Source organism: Littorina saxatilis, linkage group LG8 (genome assembly GCF_037325665.1).
Source record: "Littorina saxatilis isolate snail1 linkage group LG8, US_GU_Lsax_2.0, whole genome shotgun sequence".
NCBI classification, from domain to species: domain Eukaryota; kingdom Metazoa; phylum Mollusca; class Gastropoda; order Littorinimorpha; family Littorinidae; genus Littorina; species Littorina saxatilis.
The window spans coordinates 51,567,894-51,585,393 of record NC_090252.1 but is presented as its reverse complement, the minus strand read 5'-3'; the positions used below and the strand labels follow the sequence as shown (position 1 = coordinate 51,585,393).

At 43.3% G+C, this 17,500-nt stretch overlaps 1 protein-coding gene across 2 annotated transcripts in view; it reads left to right on the top strand.

Annotated features, from left to right (window-relative positions):
* Positions 1–17,500, top strand: part of LOC138973806 (uncharacterized) — a 34,889-nt gene that overhangs the window by 15,167 nt on the left and 2,222 nt on the right. For both annotated transcript variants that reach the window (XM_070346515.1, XM_070346514.1), the window contains exons 7-11: positions 8,498–8,731; positions 9,268–9,537; positions 10,023–10,187; positions 12,415–12,486; positions 13,894–13,971. In XM_070346515.1, the coding sequence (XP_070202616.1) occupies positions 8,498–8,731; positions 9,268–9,537; positions 10,023–10,187; positions 12,415–12,486; positions 13,894–13,971 (819 nt within the window). The remainder of the gene's footprint in view (positions 1–8,497; positions 8,732–9,267; positions 9,538–10,022; positions 10,188–12,414; positions 12,487–13,893; positions 13,972–17,500) is intronic.

Below are 17,500 nucleotides of genomic sequence, written 5' to 3'. Positions count from 1 at the left end.
ACTAATTAATCTATTTTCGTTAATTGTGATCACATTTTAAGAATAAACATGACATATGTATATATTTTTAGATTCAGAATGTCACGAAGAATACGATGCAATCAATTTTAAATCTGTTTGCGAAAAATCGATTTTAATGACAACTTTAATGAGCAAACGCATTAATTAATTTGTAAGCCTCCAAGCTGAAATGCAATACCAAAGTCCGGGCGTCGTCGAAGATTACTTGACCAAAATTTCAACCAATTTGGTTTAAAAATGAGAGCGTGACAGTGCCGCTTCAACTTTCACGAAAACCCGGATATGACGTCATCAAAGACATTTATCAAAAAAATGAAAAAAACCATCTGGGGATATCATACCCAGGTACTCCCATGTAAAATTTCATGAAGATCGGTCGAGTAGTTTTCTCTAAATCGCTCTACACACACATACACACACACACACACACACACACACACACATACACCACACCCTCGTCTCGATTCCCCCCTCTACGTTAAAACATTTAGTCAAAACTTGACTAAATGTAAAAACACAAAAACAGTACTACACAATGACTTTTGATTTTCGGTAAGCCTCCAAATGGACCGACAATTTTCGCGATGGATTACACAATGGTTTACTCGGGGAGAAAAGTAACTTTGGAGCCATGAAAAAAGTTTTACAGTTATGATGGTTTATATGATGAAAGCCTTGTAAAAAAAGGTTGATAGTTATGATGGTTTACATGCTGGGAGCCTGGTAGCTCAGTGGGTAGAGCCCTGTAATAGCCGAACTCAGGTTTGTACGAGTTGTGAAAAAGTGAATACCCTTGCTTTTAGTGAGGCAAGCTTTCATCACGTGCTCCTTATCCACGTGTTTCAGACACACCTCTTCCTAGTGTCTGGCCTATAATGTCATGTGTTTCAGACACACCTCTGCCTAGTGTCTGGCCTATAATGTCACGTGTTTCAGACACACCTCTCCCTAGTGTCTGGCCTATAATGTCATGTGTTTCAGACACACCTCTGCCTAGTGTCTGGCCTATAATGTCACGTGTTTTAGACACACCTCTCCCTAGTGTCTAGCCTATAATGTCCACGTGTTTCAGACACACCTCTCCCTAGTGTCTGGCCTATAATGTCATGTGTTTCAGACACACCTCTCCCTAGTGTCTGGCCTTTTATGTCATGTGTTTCAGACACACCTCTCCCTAGTGTCTGGCCTTATATGTCACGTGTTTCAGACACACCTCTCCCTAGTGTCTGGCCTTTTATGTCATGTGTTTCAGACACACCTCTCCCTAGTGTCTGGCCTTTTATGTCATGTGTTTCAGACACACCTCTCCCTAGTGTCTGGCCTTTTATGTCATGTGTTTCAGACACACCTCTCCCTAGTGTCTGGCCTTTTATGTCATGTGTTTCAGACACACCTCTCCCTAGTGTCTGGCCTTTTATGTCATGTGTTTCAGACACACCTCTCCCTAGTGTCTGGCCTTTTATGTCATGTGTTTCAGACACACCTCTCCCTAGTGTCTGGCCTATAATGTCACGTGTTTCAGACACACCTCTCCCTAGTGTCTGGCCTTTTATGTCATGTGTTTCAGACACACCTCTCCCTAGTGTCTGGCCTATAATGTCATGTGTTTCAGACACACCTCTCCCTAGTGTCTGGCCTTTTATGTCATGTGTTTCAGACACACCTCTCCCTAGTGTCTAGCCTATAATGTCATGTGTTTCAGACACACCTCTCCCTAGTGTCTGGCCTTTTATGTCATGTGTTTCAGACACACCTCTCCCTAGTGTCTGGCCTTTTATGTCATGTGTTTCAGACACACCTCTCCCTAGTGTCTGGCCTATAATGTCATGTGTTTCAGACACACCTCTCCCTAGTTTCTGGCCTATAATGTCCACGTGTTTCAGACACACCTCTCCCTAGTGTCTGGCCTATAATGTCCACGTGTTTCAGACACACATCTCCCTAGTGTCTGGCCTATAATGTCCACGTGTTTCAGACACACCTCTCCCTAGTGTCTGGCCTATAATGTCATGTGTTTCAGACACACCTCTCCCTAGTGTCTGGCCTTTTATGTCATGTGTTTCAGACACACCTCTCCCTAGTGTCTGGCCTATAATGTCACGTGTTTCAGACACACCTCTCCCTAGTGTCTGGCCTTTTATGTCATGTGTTTCAGACACACCTCTTCCTAGTGTCTGGCCTTTTATGTCATGTGTTTCAGACACACCTCTCCCTAGTGTCTAGCCTTTTATGTCATGTGTTTCAGACACACCTCTCCCTAGTGTCTGGCCTTTTATGTCATGTGTTTCAGACACACCTCTCCCTAGTGTCTGGCCTTTTATGTCATGTGTTTCAGACACACCTCTCCCTAGTGTCTGGCCTATAATGTCACGTGTTTCAGACACACCTCTCCCTAGTGTCTGGCCTTTTATGTCATGTGTTTCAGACACACCTCTCCCTAGTGTCTGGCCTTTTATGTCATGTGTTTCAGACACACCTCTCCCTAGTGTCTGGCCTTTTATGTCATGTGTTTCAGACACACCTCTCCCTAGTGTCTGGCCTTTTATGTCATGTGTTTCGGACACACCTCTCCCTAGTGTCTGGCCTTTTATGTCACGTGTTTCAGACACACCTCTCCCTAGTGTCTGGCCTTTTATGTCATGTGTTTCAGACACACCTCTCCCTAGTGTCTAGCCTATAATGTCATGTGTTTCAGACACACCTCTCCCTAGTGTCTGGCCTTTTATGTCATGTGTTTCAGACACACCTCTCCCTAGTGTCTGGCCTATAATGTCATGTGTTTCAGACACACCTCTCCCTAGTTTCTGGCCTATAATGTCCACGTGTTTCAGACACACCTCTCCCTAGTGTCTGGCCTATAATGTCCACGTGTTTCAGATACACCTCTCCCTAGTGTCTGGCCTATAATGTCCACGTGTTTCAGACACACCTCTCCCTAGTGTCTGGCCTATAATGTCATGTGTTTCAGACACACCTCTCCCTAGTGTCTGGCCTATAATGTCATGTGTTTCAGACACACCTCTCCCTAGTGTCTGGCCTATAATGTCATGTGTTTCAGACACACCTCTCCCTAGTGTCTGGCCTATAATGTCATGTGTTTCAGACACACCTCTCCCTAGTGTCTGGCCTATAATGTCCACGTGTTTCAGACACACCTCTCCCTAGTGTCTGGCCTATAATGTCATGTGTTTCAGACACACCTCTCCCTAGTGTCTGGCCTATAATGTCCACGTGTTTCAGACACACCTCTCCCTAGTGTCTGGCCTATAATGTCATGTGTTTCAGACACACCTCTCCCTAGTGTCTGGCCTATAATGTCATGTGTTTCAGACACACCTCTCCCTAGTGTCTGGCCTATAATGTCATGTGTTTCAGACACACCTCTCCCTAGTGTCTGGCCTATAATGTCCACGTGTTTCAGACACACCTCTCCCTAGTGTCTGGCCTATAATGTCATGTGTTTCAGACACACCTCTCCCTAGTGTCTGGCCTATAATGTCCACGTGTTTCAGACACACCTCTTCCTAGTGTCTGGCCTATAATGTCATGTGTTTCAGACACACCTCTCCCTAGTGTCTGGCCTATAATGTCATGTGTTTCAGACACACCTCTCCCTAGTGTCTGGCCTTTTATGTCATGTGTTTCAGACACACCTCTCCCTAGTGTCTGGCCTATAATGTCATGTGTTTCAGACACACCTCTCCCTAGTGTCTGGCCTTTTATGTCATGTGTTTCAGACACACCTCTCCCTAGTGTCTGGCCTATAATGTCATGTGTTTCAGACACACCTCTGCCTAGTGTCTGGCCTATAATGTCACGTGTTTCAGACACACCTCTCCCTAGTGTCTAGCCTATAATGCCATGTGTTTCAGACACACCTCTCCCTAGTGTCTGGCCTATAATGTCATGTGTTTCAGACACACCTCTCCCTAGGTTCTGGCCTATAATGTCCACGTGTTTCAGACACACCTCTCCCTAGTGTCTGGCCTATAATGTCCACGTGTTTCAGACACACCTCTCCCTAGTGTCTGGCCTATAATGTCCACGTGTTTCAGACACACCTCTCCCTAGTGTCTGGCCTATAATGTCATGTGTTTCAGACACACCTCTCCCTAGTGTCTGGCCTATAATGTCATGTGTTTCAGACACACCTCTCCCTAGTGTCTGGCCTATAATGTCATGTGTTTCAGACACACCTCTCCCTAGTGTCTGGCCTTTTATGTCATGTGTTTCAGACACACCTCTCCCTAGTGTCTTGCCTATAATGTCATATGTGGGAAAGTTTGACTCGAGTATACACTCTTTCACAACAAAAACAAACCTAACAGAGTTCTGTCTGAGTCACTCACGGGTTCGAACCCAGGCCAGGGCAGACACTGTGAACTATACGCGACGAAATTTACACAAAATCCACCACAAAAAAAAAGGAAAGAAAAAATGTGACCCTCCACCACGGAATGAGTCGCATGTCACCTTTGCATGATTTTCATATTTTTACATCGTCATAAAGAGTTTTTTATGCTCTATCCAGTGGGGAAAACCGTTTTAGAAAAGAGCGAAAACTGTTTGAGTTATAAGACTGTGACTGAGGTGACCCTCACACTGTTACAAGACACACCCAGGACTTATATAATTTAAGCCTAGCGCAGAACCACGCGAGGTGACATGCGACTCATTTCGTGGTGCAGGGTCACAAATGTCCTGAAGCGAATTTCTCCGAAATGGGATAATAAAGCGATGTAAAATGAAAACAAAACTGAACGCACTCCTTTTTTCACCAAGACCACATACTCGAAGTTTCGTCAGTCCACCGCTCGTGGCAAAGGCAGTGAAATCGACAAGCCATGCAGAATAGTGCGGTAGTGGTCGCGCTGAGCAGGATAACACGCTTTTCTGTATGTCTATTCTTTTTAGCTTACTGAGTTTGTTTTTAATCCAAACATATATCTATATGTTTTTGGAATCAGGGACCGACAAGGAATAAGATGAAATTGTTGAATCGATTTCGGAACAATAATTTTAATCATAATTTTTATATTTTTAATTTTCAGAGCTTGTTTGTAATCCAAATATAACATATGTATATGTTTTTGGAATCAGAAAATGACGAAGAATCAGATGAAATTGTTTTTGGATCGTTTAATAAAAAAATTGTTTTAATTACAAGTTTCCGATTTTTAATGACCAAACTCATTCATTAGATTTTAAGCCACCAAGTTGAAATGCAATACCAAAGTCCGGCCTTCGTCGAAGATTGCTTTGGCAAAATTTCAATCAATTTGATTGAAAAATGAGGGTGTGACAGTGCCGCCTCAACTTTTACAAAAAGCCGGATATGACGTCATCAAAGGTATTTATCGAAAAAAAGAAATTGTTTTCGGGGATATCATTCCCAGGAACTCGCATGTCAAATTTCATAAAGATCGATCCAGTAGTTTAGTCTGAATCGCTCTACACACACACACGCACATACAGACAGACATACACACACACACACACACACACACACACACACACACACACACACACACACACACACACACACATACACACACACACACACACATACACACTCACACACACACACACACACACACACACACACACACACACATACATACACCACGACCCTCGTCTTTATCCCCCCTCTATGTTAAAACATTTAGTCAAAACTTGACTAAATGTAACAAGTCGCGTAAGGCGAAATTACAACATTTAGTCAAGTAGCTGTCGAACTCACAGAATGAAACTGAACGCAATGCCATTTTTCAGCAAGACCGTATACTCGTAGCATCGTCAGTCCAACGCTCATGGCAAAGGCAGTGAAATTGACGAGCCTGTTCAGCGGGGTAGTGGTTGCGCTAAGAAGGATAGCACGCGTTTCTGTACCTCTCTTTGTTTTAACTTTCTGAGCGTGTTTTTAATCCAAACATATCATATCTATATGTTTTTGGAATCAGGAACCGACAAGGAATAAGATGAAAGTGTTTTTAAATCGATTTGGACAATTTAATTTTGATAATAATTTTTATATATTTAATTTTCAGAGCTTGTTTTTAATCCGAATATAACATATTTATATGCTTTTGGAATCAGAGAATGATGGAGAATAAGATAAACGTAATTTTGGATCGTTTTATAAAAAAATTGTTTTTTTTACAATTTTCAGATTTTTAATGACCAAAGTCATTCATTAATTTTTAAGCCACCAAGCTGAAATGCAATACCGAAGTCCGGGCTTCGTCGAAGATTGCTTGACCAAAATTTCAATCAATTTGGTTGAAAAATGAGGGCGTGACAGTGCCGCCTCAACTTTCACGAAAAGCCGGATATGACGTCATCAAAGACATTTATCAAAAAAATGAAATTTTTTTTCGGGGATTTCATACTCAGGAACTCGCATGTCAAATTTCATAAAGATCGATCCAGTAGTTTAGTCTGAATCGCTCTACACACACACACACGCACATACAGACAGACATACAGACACACACACACACACACACACACACATGTATGTATACACACACACACACACACACACATACACACACACACACACACACACACACACACACACACACACACACACACACACACACACACACATACACCACGACCCTCGTTTCGATTCCCCCTCGATGTTAAAATATTTAGTCAAAACTTGACTAAATATAAAAATGAACAAGTCGCGTAAGGCGACATTACTACATTTAGTCAAGCTGTCGAACTCACAGAATCAAACTGAACGCATTGCATTTTTTCACAATGACCGTAGTCCGCCGCTTGTGCATAACGGAGTGAAACTGACGAGCCTGTTCAGCGCGGTAGTGGTTTCGCTGTGCTGCATAGCACGCTTTTCTGTGCCTCTCTTCGTTTTAACTTTCTGAGCGTGTTTTTAATCCAAACATATCATATCTATATGTTTTTGGAATCAGGAACCGACAAGGAATAAGATAAAATTGTTTTTAAATCGATTTCGGAAATTTAATTTTGATAATAATTTTTATATTTTTAATTTTCAGAGCTTGTTTTTAATCCAAATATAACATATGTATATGTTTTGGGAATCAGAAAATGACGAAGAATAAGATGAAATTGTTTTTGGTTCGTTTAATAAAAAAAATAAAATAATGTTAATTACAAGTTTCCGATTTTTAATGACCAAACTCACTCATTAGTTTTTAAGCCACCAAGCTAAAATGCAATACCAAACCCCGGCCTTTGTCGAAGATTGCTTTGCCAAAATTTCAATTAATTTGATTGAAAAATGAGGGTGTGACAGTGCCGCCTCAACTTTTACAAAAAGCCGGATATGACGTCATCAAAAATATTTATCGAAAAAAATCAAAAACAAATCCGGGGATATCATTCCCAGGAACTCTCATGTCAAATTTCTTAAAGATCGGTCCAGTAGTTTGGTCTGAATCGCTCTACACACACACACACACACGCACAGACAGACAGACAGACAGACAGACACACACACATACACCACGACCCTCGTCTCGATTCCCCCTCTATGTCAAGTTAAAACATTTAGTCAAAACTTGACTAAATGTAAAAACGTGTATATGTTAAGGTAAATTCTGAAAACCAGGACATTTACAAAATCCCTAAAAATGTCAGTAAGATTGTACATTTCCTGTTTCGCCCAAGGATTTTACGAATTTCCCAAATTTGTCAAGGGTTTTGCACATTTCCTGGATATTGCATGCCGTTTTTGGCTCACGTAAGTGTAGCCCATGCGATCGTAACTTTGTCTGTCTGTGCGTGCGTGTGTGCGTGTGTGCGTGCGTGTGTATGTCTGTGGTAGAAACTTTAACATTTCGTCATTTGAAGACGTCACATTATGACGTAAGAGGGTTAGACGTCACGAGAAGGAATTACTGAAAGTCTCGGTCATTGTTATTTTGAGCGGGCCGAGAATAGTTGGCAGTCGTGTCCCTGTAAGTAGGCTACATGCAGACAGACAGATCTAGATCTAGTGTCTCGCTTTCTTGCACAGTGTCACCTATGCTTTCTGTGTGTGTGTGTGTGTATGTGTGAGGAGTGATTGAGTTTGTGTTACTGTTTGTCGGTTTCCTACGTGAGCCTTGAAGGCTTCGCCTCTTGTTTGTGATGAATTTACAAGACAGGAAAAAATGATTTTAGCATTATTTTAAAATTCCCAGATTCATTGGAAATTTCCGGAATTTTGCAAGCTTTTTATGAATTCCCCGGAAGGGAAAAATGGCTTGATTAAATTTGCCAAAGTCGTTATATTCCTATTACATTTTAACAATGTCCTGATTTATACCTGCTTGATCACTACGCAGGACCCCCCCCCCCCCCACCCCCAGTGCACAACTGTCCAGCCATGATTTTTTTTATATTTTACCGGAAGGAAAAATAGCTTTAGTAAATTTGTCAAATTCTTTATATTTCTAAGAAATGTACCAATTTCCTGATTTATACATGTTTGACCACTACGCAGGACACCCCGCACCCCCAGTCCACAACTGTCCGGCCATGGTGGCGGAGGGGGACACACTGCAGTGTGATTGCATCGCACTGGACAGAGGGCTGCCCAACCGGACCTTCGCCTGGACCGGTCACTCCAGCAATCATCACCTGGCAGAGGGGTCAGTGGGTCGCCAGCAGCACGGCACTGTCTTCACGTGCAGTGAGCAGTCCGGGGTCAAGGTCACCTATACGCTCAGGGTGGCCTGTGAGTCAAACTGTCGATGCGTTAATGAGATACGATACCGATACACGCTCAGGGTGGTCTGTGAGTCAAACTGTCGATTTGTTAATGAGATACGATACCGATACATGCACAGCCTGTTTTCCTCTGCTGATTGGATGATATTGTTTTCCTCTGCTGATAGGACGAAGTCGCCGAGACAAACTATTTCCTCTGCTGATAGGACGAAGTCGCCGAGACAAACTATTTCCTCTCCTGATAGGACAAAGTCGCCGAGACAAACTGTCTCTCTCTCTCTCTTTGTCTCTCTCTCTTCTCTCTCTCTTCTCTCTCTCTCTCTCTCTCTTCTCTCTCTCTCTCTCTCTCTCTCTCTCTCTCTCTCACTCTCTCTCCTTCTCTCTCCTTCTTACACCCCTTTCCGTGTTCACAAACCTTCACAAATCTAAATGTATACATGTTAAATGTAAGTGTATTGTATGTACGTGCCAATGTATATTTGTAAACATGTGTTTATATATATAAACAATATTTAGACAAATTCCTTCAAACCTGTCTGACAGATGGCCCATCCAGTGCCAGCATAGTGACGGGACGGGAAACGGAGGCCGGTATTGCTCTCACCTGTATCGCCCTCGACGTAAATCCAACGCCAAGCTTCACCTGGCGTAATCCCGACACCGGAAAAGTGCTGAGCAAAGGGCAGAAGTTCAATGTCAAGGTCGGTGGACTGACCGAGCACCAGCAGATTGAATGCGAGGCCAAGAACTACGAGAACAAGGGCAAGGTCGCGACTGCGAGCATCAGAATGGATCGGCCTTTGGTTACACAATGTGAGTCAGGGTGTGTGTGTGTGTGTGTGTGTGTGTGTGTGTGTGTGTGTGTGTGTGTGTGTGTGTGTGTGTGTGTGTGGAGGACATGAGGGGGGGGGGGGGGTGGATGAGGGGGAGGGGGATGTTAATGTGGTCACGGTTTAGATGATGTGATGGGAGGGGGTAGGTTTGCTGGTGATGGTGATGGTGGTGGTTGTGGTTGTTCCAAGGTGTGTCAGTATGTGTGTGTGTGTGTGTGTGTGAGAGAGAGAGAGAGAGAGAGAGAGAGAGAGAGAGAGAGAGAGAGAGAGAGAGAGAGAGAGAGAGAGAGAGAGAGAGAGAGAGAGAGAGAGAGAGAGAGAGAGAGAGATTCATTCATACAGACAGACAGACAGAAATGTTCAGTGTTCATCATTCTGTCAAAAAGCTGATAAACTTAACCCATTATTCATATACTCTCAATGAGATAACTTAACAACTGACACTGGTTGTCTTTTGGTCATCAGTCAACTACTCCACGCTGGTCGAGCAACTGCCTTTGACGTCACCGGATGACAGATTGGGGGTTGGTGTCGTCATTGGTATTTTCGTCATGCTGCCTTTGGTGGTGGGGCTAGCAGGGATACTGGCCTACATTCACTACAAGAAACGAAAATCGAAGACAATTGAAGGTAGGTGTAAATTCTACGCACAGGCATGTGATAGTTTGCAGTGGGGGAGGGGGTTGGGTGGGGTGGGGGGGGGGGGGGATTCAAGAATAGTGTCCCAATTTCAGGGAAGCTCTCACAAGGTACAGTGAAACCCCACTTTGAATGAGATACGGGCGGGGATGTAGCTCAGTCAGGGCGGGGATGTAGCTCAGTCAGGGCGGGGATGTAGCTCAGTCAGGGCGGGGATGTAGCTCAGTCGGGGCGGGGATGTAGCGTGAGTTCGTCCCCACGTTCGGCGAGAGATTTATTTCTCAGAGTCAACTTTGTGTGCAGACTTTCCTCGGTGTCCGAACACCCCCGTGTGTACACGCAAGCACAAGACCAAGTGCGCACGGAAAAGATCCTGTAATCCATGTCAGAGTTCGGTGGGTTATAGAAACACGAAAATATCCAGCATGCTTCCTCCGAAAACGGCGTATGGCTGCCTAAATGGCGGGGTAAAAAACGGTCATACACGTAAAATTCCACTCGTGCAAAAAACGCGAGTGTACGTGGGAGTTTCAGCCCACGAACGCAGAAGAAGAAGAAGAAGAATGAGATACTAATCGACTTGACAAACCAAGTGTCTCTTTCTGACCCTCACTTCCAAAGTAAAATGTCTGACGTCAAAAGCGAAGCATTAGAAACAGTGGCGTCACGAAATGATTTGGTCACTTGTCATGTTTGTGTCTGGGAGAAATGACAAAGAGTTTCCAGAACGTCGTTTGTTTTAGTGACTTTCTTGTATCAGCAGTGGAAGGTTTCTTGTAAACTAGGTCACTGCTAGGCTGTAGATGTATCGGTATCGTATCTCATTAAGACCCCCTCTTTTAAGACTCCCTTCCGTTTAAGACCCATGCAGTTGTATTAGATTGTCTGTTAATAACCTCTGTAAATTTACCCCCACTCTGAGACTCCCTCCTTTTTAAGGCCTGGGGTGTGGGGAGGGGGGGTGGTCATATTTGCCTGTATTGGATGAGCGGCTTATGGTTTGAGATGTAAAGGTAAAAGAAAAGAAAAACAAGTCGCGTAAGGCGAAAATACAACATTTAGTCAAGCTCAGTCGAACTCACAGAATGAAACTGAACGCATTGCATTTTTTCCGCAAGACCGTACACTCGTAGCATCGTCTGTCCACCGCTCGTGGCAAAGGCAGTGAAATTAACAATCCAGAAAAGCGCGGTAGCGGTTGCGCTGAGGAGGATAGCACGCTTTTCTATATCTCTATTCTTTTTTAACTCTCTGAACGTGTTTTTATTTCAAACATATCATATTTATATGTTTTTGGAATCAAGAACGGACCAGAAATAAGATGAAATTGTTTTTAAATCGATTTTGGAAATTTAATTTTAATCATAATTTTTATATTTTTAATTTTCAGAGCTTGTTTTTAATCCGAATATAACATATTTATATGTTTTGGAATCAGAAAATGATGACAAATACGAAAAACGTAATTTTGGATCGTTTTATAAAACAATAATTTTAATTACAATTTTCAGATTCTTAATGACCAAATTCATTAATTAATTTGTAAGCCTCCAAGTTGAAATGCAATACCAAAGTCCGGCCTTTGTCGAAGATTGCTTGCCAAAAATTTAATCAATTTGATTGAAAAATGAGGGTGTGACAGTGCCGCCTCAACTTTTACAAAATGCTGGATATGACGTCATCAAAGACATTTATCGAAACAAATGAAAAAAAACGTCTGGGGATATCATACCCAGGAACTCCCATGAACAATTTCATAAAGATCGGTCCAGTAGTTTACTCTGAATCGCTCTACACACACACACACACAGAGACACACACACACACGTACACCACGACCCTCGTCTCGATTCCCCCCTCTATGTTAAAACATTTAGTCAAACCTTGACTAAATGTAAAAAGACATACTCACATGCAAGCTTGGATAAATGTATATGATGTATTCTTAAAGTTAAAATCAGTATAGTAGTTCCCCCCTCCCCCAACACACGCACACACACACACACACACACACACACACACACGCGCACACACACACACACACACGCACGCACACACACACACACTCACACACACACGCACACACACACACACACACACATAGAGGGAGAGAAACAGACCACCCCCACCCGAAACTGGTTTTCAACCAATCATACACTCAAATTCGAGGTTTACTTATACTACGACTAAGTCTCACCTGTGACCTAACTCTTTGCAGGCATACCTACCCAGGAAGACCCAGGATGCTTGCAGTTTGTTGATATCCTGGACAGAAATCGCAGTGAGACAGGTAAGCATGTCACGCATCCATTCACACAGACACACCTACCCTTATAATAAATAATAACGGGTATTTATATAGCGCCTTATCCGAAGTTTAAAGCGCGTATGCCGTGTGAGATGGAATTTTTTACACAATATATCACGCATTCACATCGGCCAGTAGATCAACAGCCTATAGGCGCTGCATCCACCTTTCACGGCCTATTATTCCAAGTCACACGGGTATTTTGGTGGACATTTTTATCTACGCCTATACAATTTTGCCAGGAAAGACCCTTTTGTCAATCGTGGGATCTTTAACGTGCATACCCCAATGTAGTGTGCTAAGTAACCCCCCCACCCGCCCCCCTCAATCCCCTCCCCCTTTCCAAAACTAATTTTGAAAACTTGTGAAACTTGTGACCACCCTCTTCTTCCCCCAACGTCATGAGAGAGAAATTCAAGTTTCGCGCTCGCGGCAAAGCCATTAGGGGCATGTTCCCGGGTTTTACCCCGACTGTAGATGAGATACACGGATTTTTATGCGTGTTTAGGTGGCATCAGCTATCTGCACTTATGGTAGAATGACCGAGGTCTTTTACGTGCCACAGTGGTGACACGGGAGTGGGACATGAATACCGTCTCTGGGTCTGCACATAAAGTTGACCCGTGTCCGTCCCGGTCCGGATTGGAACCCGCGACCCTGGGATCACAAGGTCATCGGCCCCTCGCTTCGTTTAGTGCGCCAGCAGAAGCAGTGTACCACGGTGTGGTCACTGTTATTCCTAAAACCTTTTATTAACTGGGCGAAGTCTACTCCACGAAGCTGGCTGCACAAAGCTTTGTCACTGAATCTTCCGTGGAAAAAGTCTTCACGAAGTCGACTTCGGGCTGACAGCCTTAACAGGTTTCTTTGAGTCAAACATGAGAGTTGGGTTTTGAGTGAGGACCAGTGACTATGACCAGGGCCGGACCAAGTTCGTTTGAGGGGGGGGGGGGGGGGTTCCAACTGAAGGCAGGGGTCCAAAGTCCACATTTGTTTTCTCTGAGAGGTACATTGGATGGCCGGGGGGGGGGGGGGTTCCGGAACGCCAGGAACCCCCCCCCCCCCAGATCCGGCCCTGATGACTATGAGGCTTAACGTCCTCTCAGGTAACTGGGACCTACATTGGGACCAGTGTTCCCGTCTATCCCCTAGAGAGGGACCTGCTGTCAGGTTTACGAAGGTGTTATCGGTCCTCAAACACCCCATGCGCCCCTGTACGGGGTAGCTCGATAATACTCGTTTTGCAGATGGAAACGTTTTAGATTAAATCGTTGCATGCCGTTACATTATTGCAGGTGCAGCTTTATACTGTAATTCTTACTCAATCTTTACAAGTCAACGGAGGAGAGAAAAGGAATGTTATTTGAACAGTTTTTGTATTGGTAACAGGGGAGACAACTGATGGAAACACGACAACCCGAGCAGACGACCCTGAGACTGCATCACTCGAAGAGAGAGGTTATCCAGGTGAGTGTTTTCGGTTCAACAGTGGATCGGACATCGGCCTCCTAATCTGAATGTCGTGAGTTCAAATCCCGGCCGCGGCCGCCTGGTGGGCTAAGTGTGGAGATTTTTTCCGATCTCCATGGTCAACTGACATGCTAGTGCCTTATCCCCCTTCGCGTGTACACGCATGCACAAGACCAAGTGCGCACGAAAAACATCCCGTAAGCCATGTCAGAGTTCGGTGTGTTATAGAAAGACGAAAATACTGATCATGCTTCCCCCGAAAGCGGCGTATGGCTGCCTGAATGGCGATATAAATACGGTCATACACGTACAATTCCACTCGTGCAAAAACTTGAGTGAATGGTGGAGTTTTAGCCCATGAACGAAGAAGAAGAAGGAGGAGGAGGTGGTTCAAAAATATTTTGTATTGTACGCATTAACTATCTTTGCGAGACAGATTCACGTTTATTGCTTTTCTCTCCAAAAAGTCATGGCCCAATTTCTGTTGTGTCCTGGTATTCATTAGTATATAGTTTTAAAGAAACCCGAGACACTCCCAACGTTCCTGATTCAATAAGGCAAATCAAAATTTGTTTCAAATGACAAGGCCAACAAAATAGGGTCGGTAACTTTTTTTTTTTTAACTGTAGTTTGATTTTCATTTACACAGGCTCATGTGGCTTTTTGTATTGGCCAGACATCGTGCATGCTGTGATTCCTGACTGTCGGCGAAGAGCAACTTTCCTTGTAATATCTGCACAATCGAGCTCTGTCATTTGCAATCAATACATAATAACGATAATAATAATAATTGTCAGTAAGTACTGGTGTCACATGACTGATGTGAACCAGTTGATTGGCTAATGGCGATGCGCTTAAATCTGTTAGCGCACTCTTGGAGTGCGCTAACTTTTCCACAGAGCGTATTCTTACGCCCTTTGCCAAAGCGAGACTGTACTCTCATCCTCAGAATTAATTAATGACATGTAGCTTATATTCTCCACAATACCAAATGACCATAAATTCCCTGCTTCTCAATTAAAGCAGAAGTGGGTTTTTTTTCTGACAGATTGCATGTGCCTGTGCCAGTGCCAGTGGTCTAAAAATAGAAGCCGCTGTGTTTCATCTCATTTTCGCCGACTTGCATAGATTCTTCTCATAATATGCCGTGTTAGTGGCATGTAGCTTATCATCCACATTTCCAAATGATGAGTTAGCATACAATTCCCAGCGGCTAACAGAAAACACAAGTGTTATTCCGATAACGTACACAGCATTTGGAAGACTGATTCGATCGACTCTGTCATACGTAGCAGACTACACTGAAATACGACTGCATCAGTTCAGTAAATGAATGGTTTCCGAATTATTATTTCAAGGCAAGAACAATCGTAATCGAAAACGTGTAGGGTTCAGAACGTTCTTACCATATAATTATAAGACTTATTACCAGCCTACCTGGCTCATTCGTGCAGACTCAGTGACAGTGCAGACTGCAGTGGTTCGATTGTTCTTGCCTAGCAGACGACATAAACCCCGCTCAGCAAATTAACATGTTGGGCAAATGTGAACGAAAAAACGATGGGGATATAATACGTGTAGGGTTCAGAGCATTCTTACCGTTCATATTTAGTATCAGACTCCCCGATGAGTGAAGATACAACACGAGAAATATGCCACATTTATTTTGAAAATGTGCGAACCGTCGAGTCCTTCGTGGGGTAGTCAATTCAAGGGGAGTCACTCCGCACAGTCAATCCATCGAAGCTCGACTGAAGGTTTCGAATTGCAAATAATGAAGAGCACAGTCCTTTCTCCGAGTTCAAATGAGGTATCTCTGAAAGATCATCACTGTTCAGCTTAACGCTACACTGGAATTTACCAACAGAAATCAAAATGCGTGAGACGAAAGCACGACACACTTGAGACACCGGCCCACACAAAAGTAGATCTTACTGTACACGACCTGACCACACAGTTATGCCTATTCAAATGCGCGTAGCAAAATGTGCGTTTGGAATCTTCTTTTTTCTATGGCGGTACTGACAATATCGTTATTGAAACAATCCCAGTGCACTAAGGGATTTATAGAGCAAATCTCGAAAATAATTATTGAACTCAGCGCTATGCGCTTCGTTCAATAATGAATTTTCGAGATTTGCTCTATAAATCCCTTAGTGCACTGGGATGTCTCAATAACTTAAATAATAATAATAATAATAATAATAATAATAATAATAATAATAATAATAATGATAATTGTCAGTAAGTACTGGTGTCACATGACTGATGTGAACCAGTTGATTGGCTAATGGCGATGCGCTAAAACTGTTAGCGCACTCTTGGAGTGCGCTAACTTTTCCACAGAGCGTATTCTTCCGCCCTTTGCCTAAGCGAGACTGTGCTCCCATCCTCAGAATTAATTAATGACATGCAGCTTATATTCTCCACAATACCAAAATACTATAAATTCCTGCTTCTCAATTAAAGCAGAAGTGGTTTTTTTCTGACAGATTGCATGTGCCTGTGCCACAGTTGCCACTATCTAAAAATAGAACCCGCTGTGTCTATTTTTCAGTTTCGACTTGCGAAGAATCTTCTCATAATTATGCCGTAGCTTATTATCCACATTACCAAATGATGAGTTAGTATACAATTCCCAGCAGCTAACAGAAAACACAAGTGTTATTCCGATAACGTACCACTGAACTAGATCAGCATTTGGAATATATACGTAGCAGACTCTATTACACTGAAATACGACTGCATCATTTCAGTAAATGAATGGTTTCCGAATTATTATTTCAAGGCAACAACAATCGGAATCGAAAACGTGTAGGGTTAAGAACGTTCTTACCATGTATAAAACTTATTACCAGCCTGCCTTATGCGTGCAGACGAGCAATTGTTGTTTTTGAAATGAGACTGCAGTGCAGTGCCGTGGTTCGCTTGCCCTAGCCGCCCTAGCAGACGACATAAACCTCGCAGCAAATTAACATGTTGGGCAAATGTGAACAAGCAAACGATGGGGACATACTACGTGTAGGGTTCACAGCATTCTTACGGTTCATATATAATAGTACCAGTCTCCCCGATGAGTGAAGATACAACAGAAGAAACATACCACATTTACTTTGAAAATCCGAGTCTGCTAACCGTGGCCTTGGCCGGAGTCAATTCAAGGGGCAACACTCTGCACAGTCAATCTGTCGAAGCTCGATGAAGGTTTCGAATCGCAAATAATTAAGAGTACAGTCCTTTCTCCGAGTTTAAATGAGGTCTCTGTGAAAGGTCATCACTTTTTAGCTTAACGCTTCACTGGAATTTACCAACAGAAATTAAAACAAGAGTTTGCGTGTGACGAAAGCACGACACGCTTGAGACAGCCCACACAAAAGTAGATCCAGTGACACAAACCTGACCACACAGTTACGCCTATCCAAATGCGCGTTGCAAAATGTGCGTTTTGAATCTTCTTTTTTCTCTGGTGGTACTGACAATATCGTTATTGAAACAATCCCAGTGCACTAAGGGATTTATAGAGCAA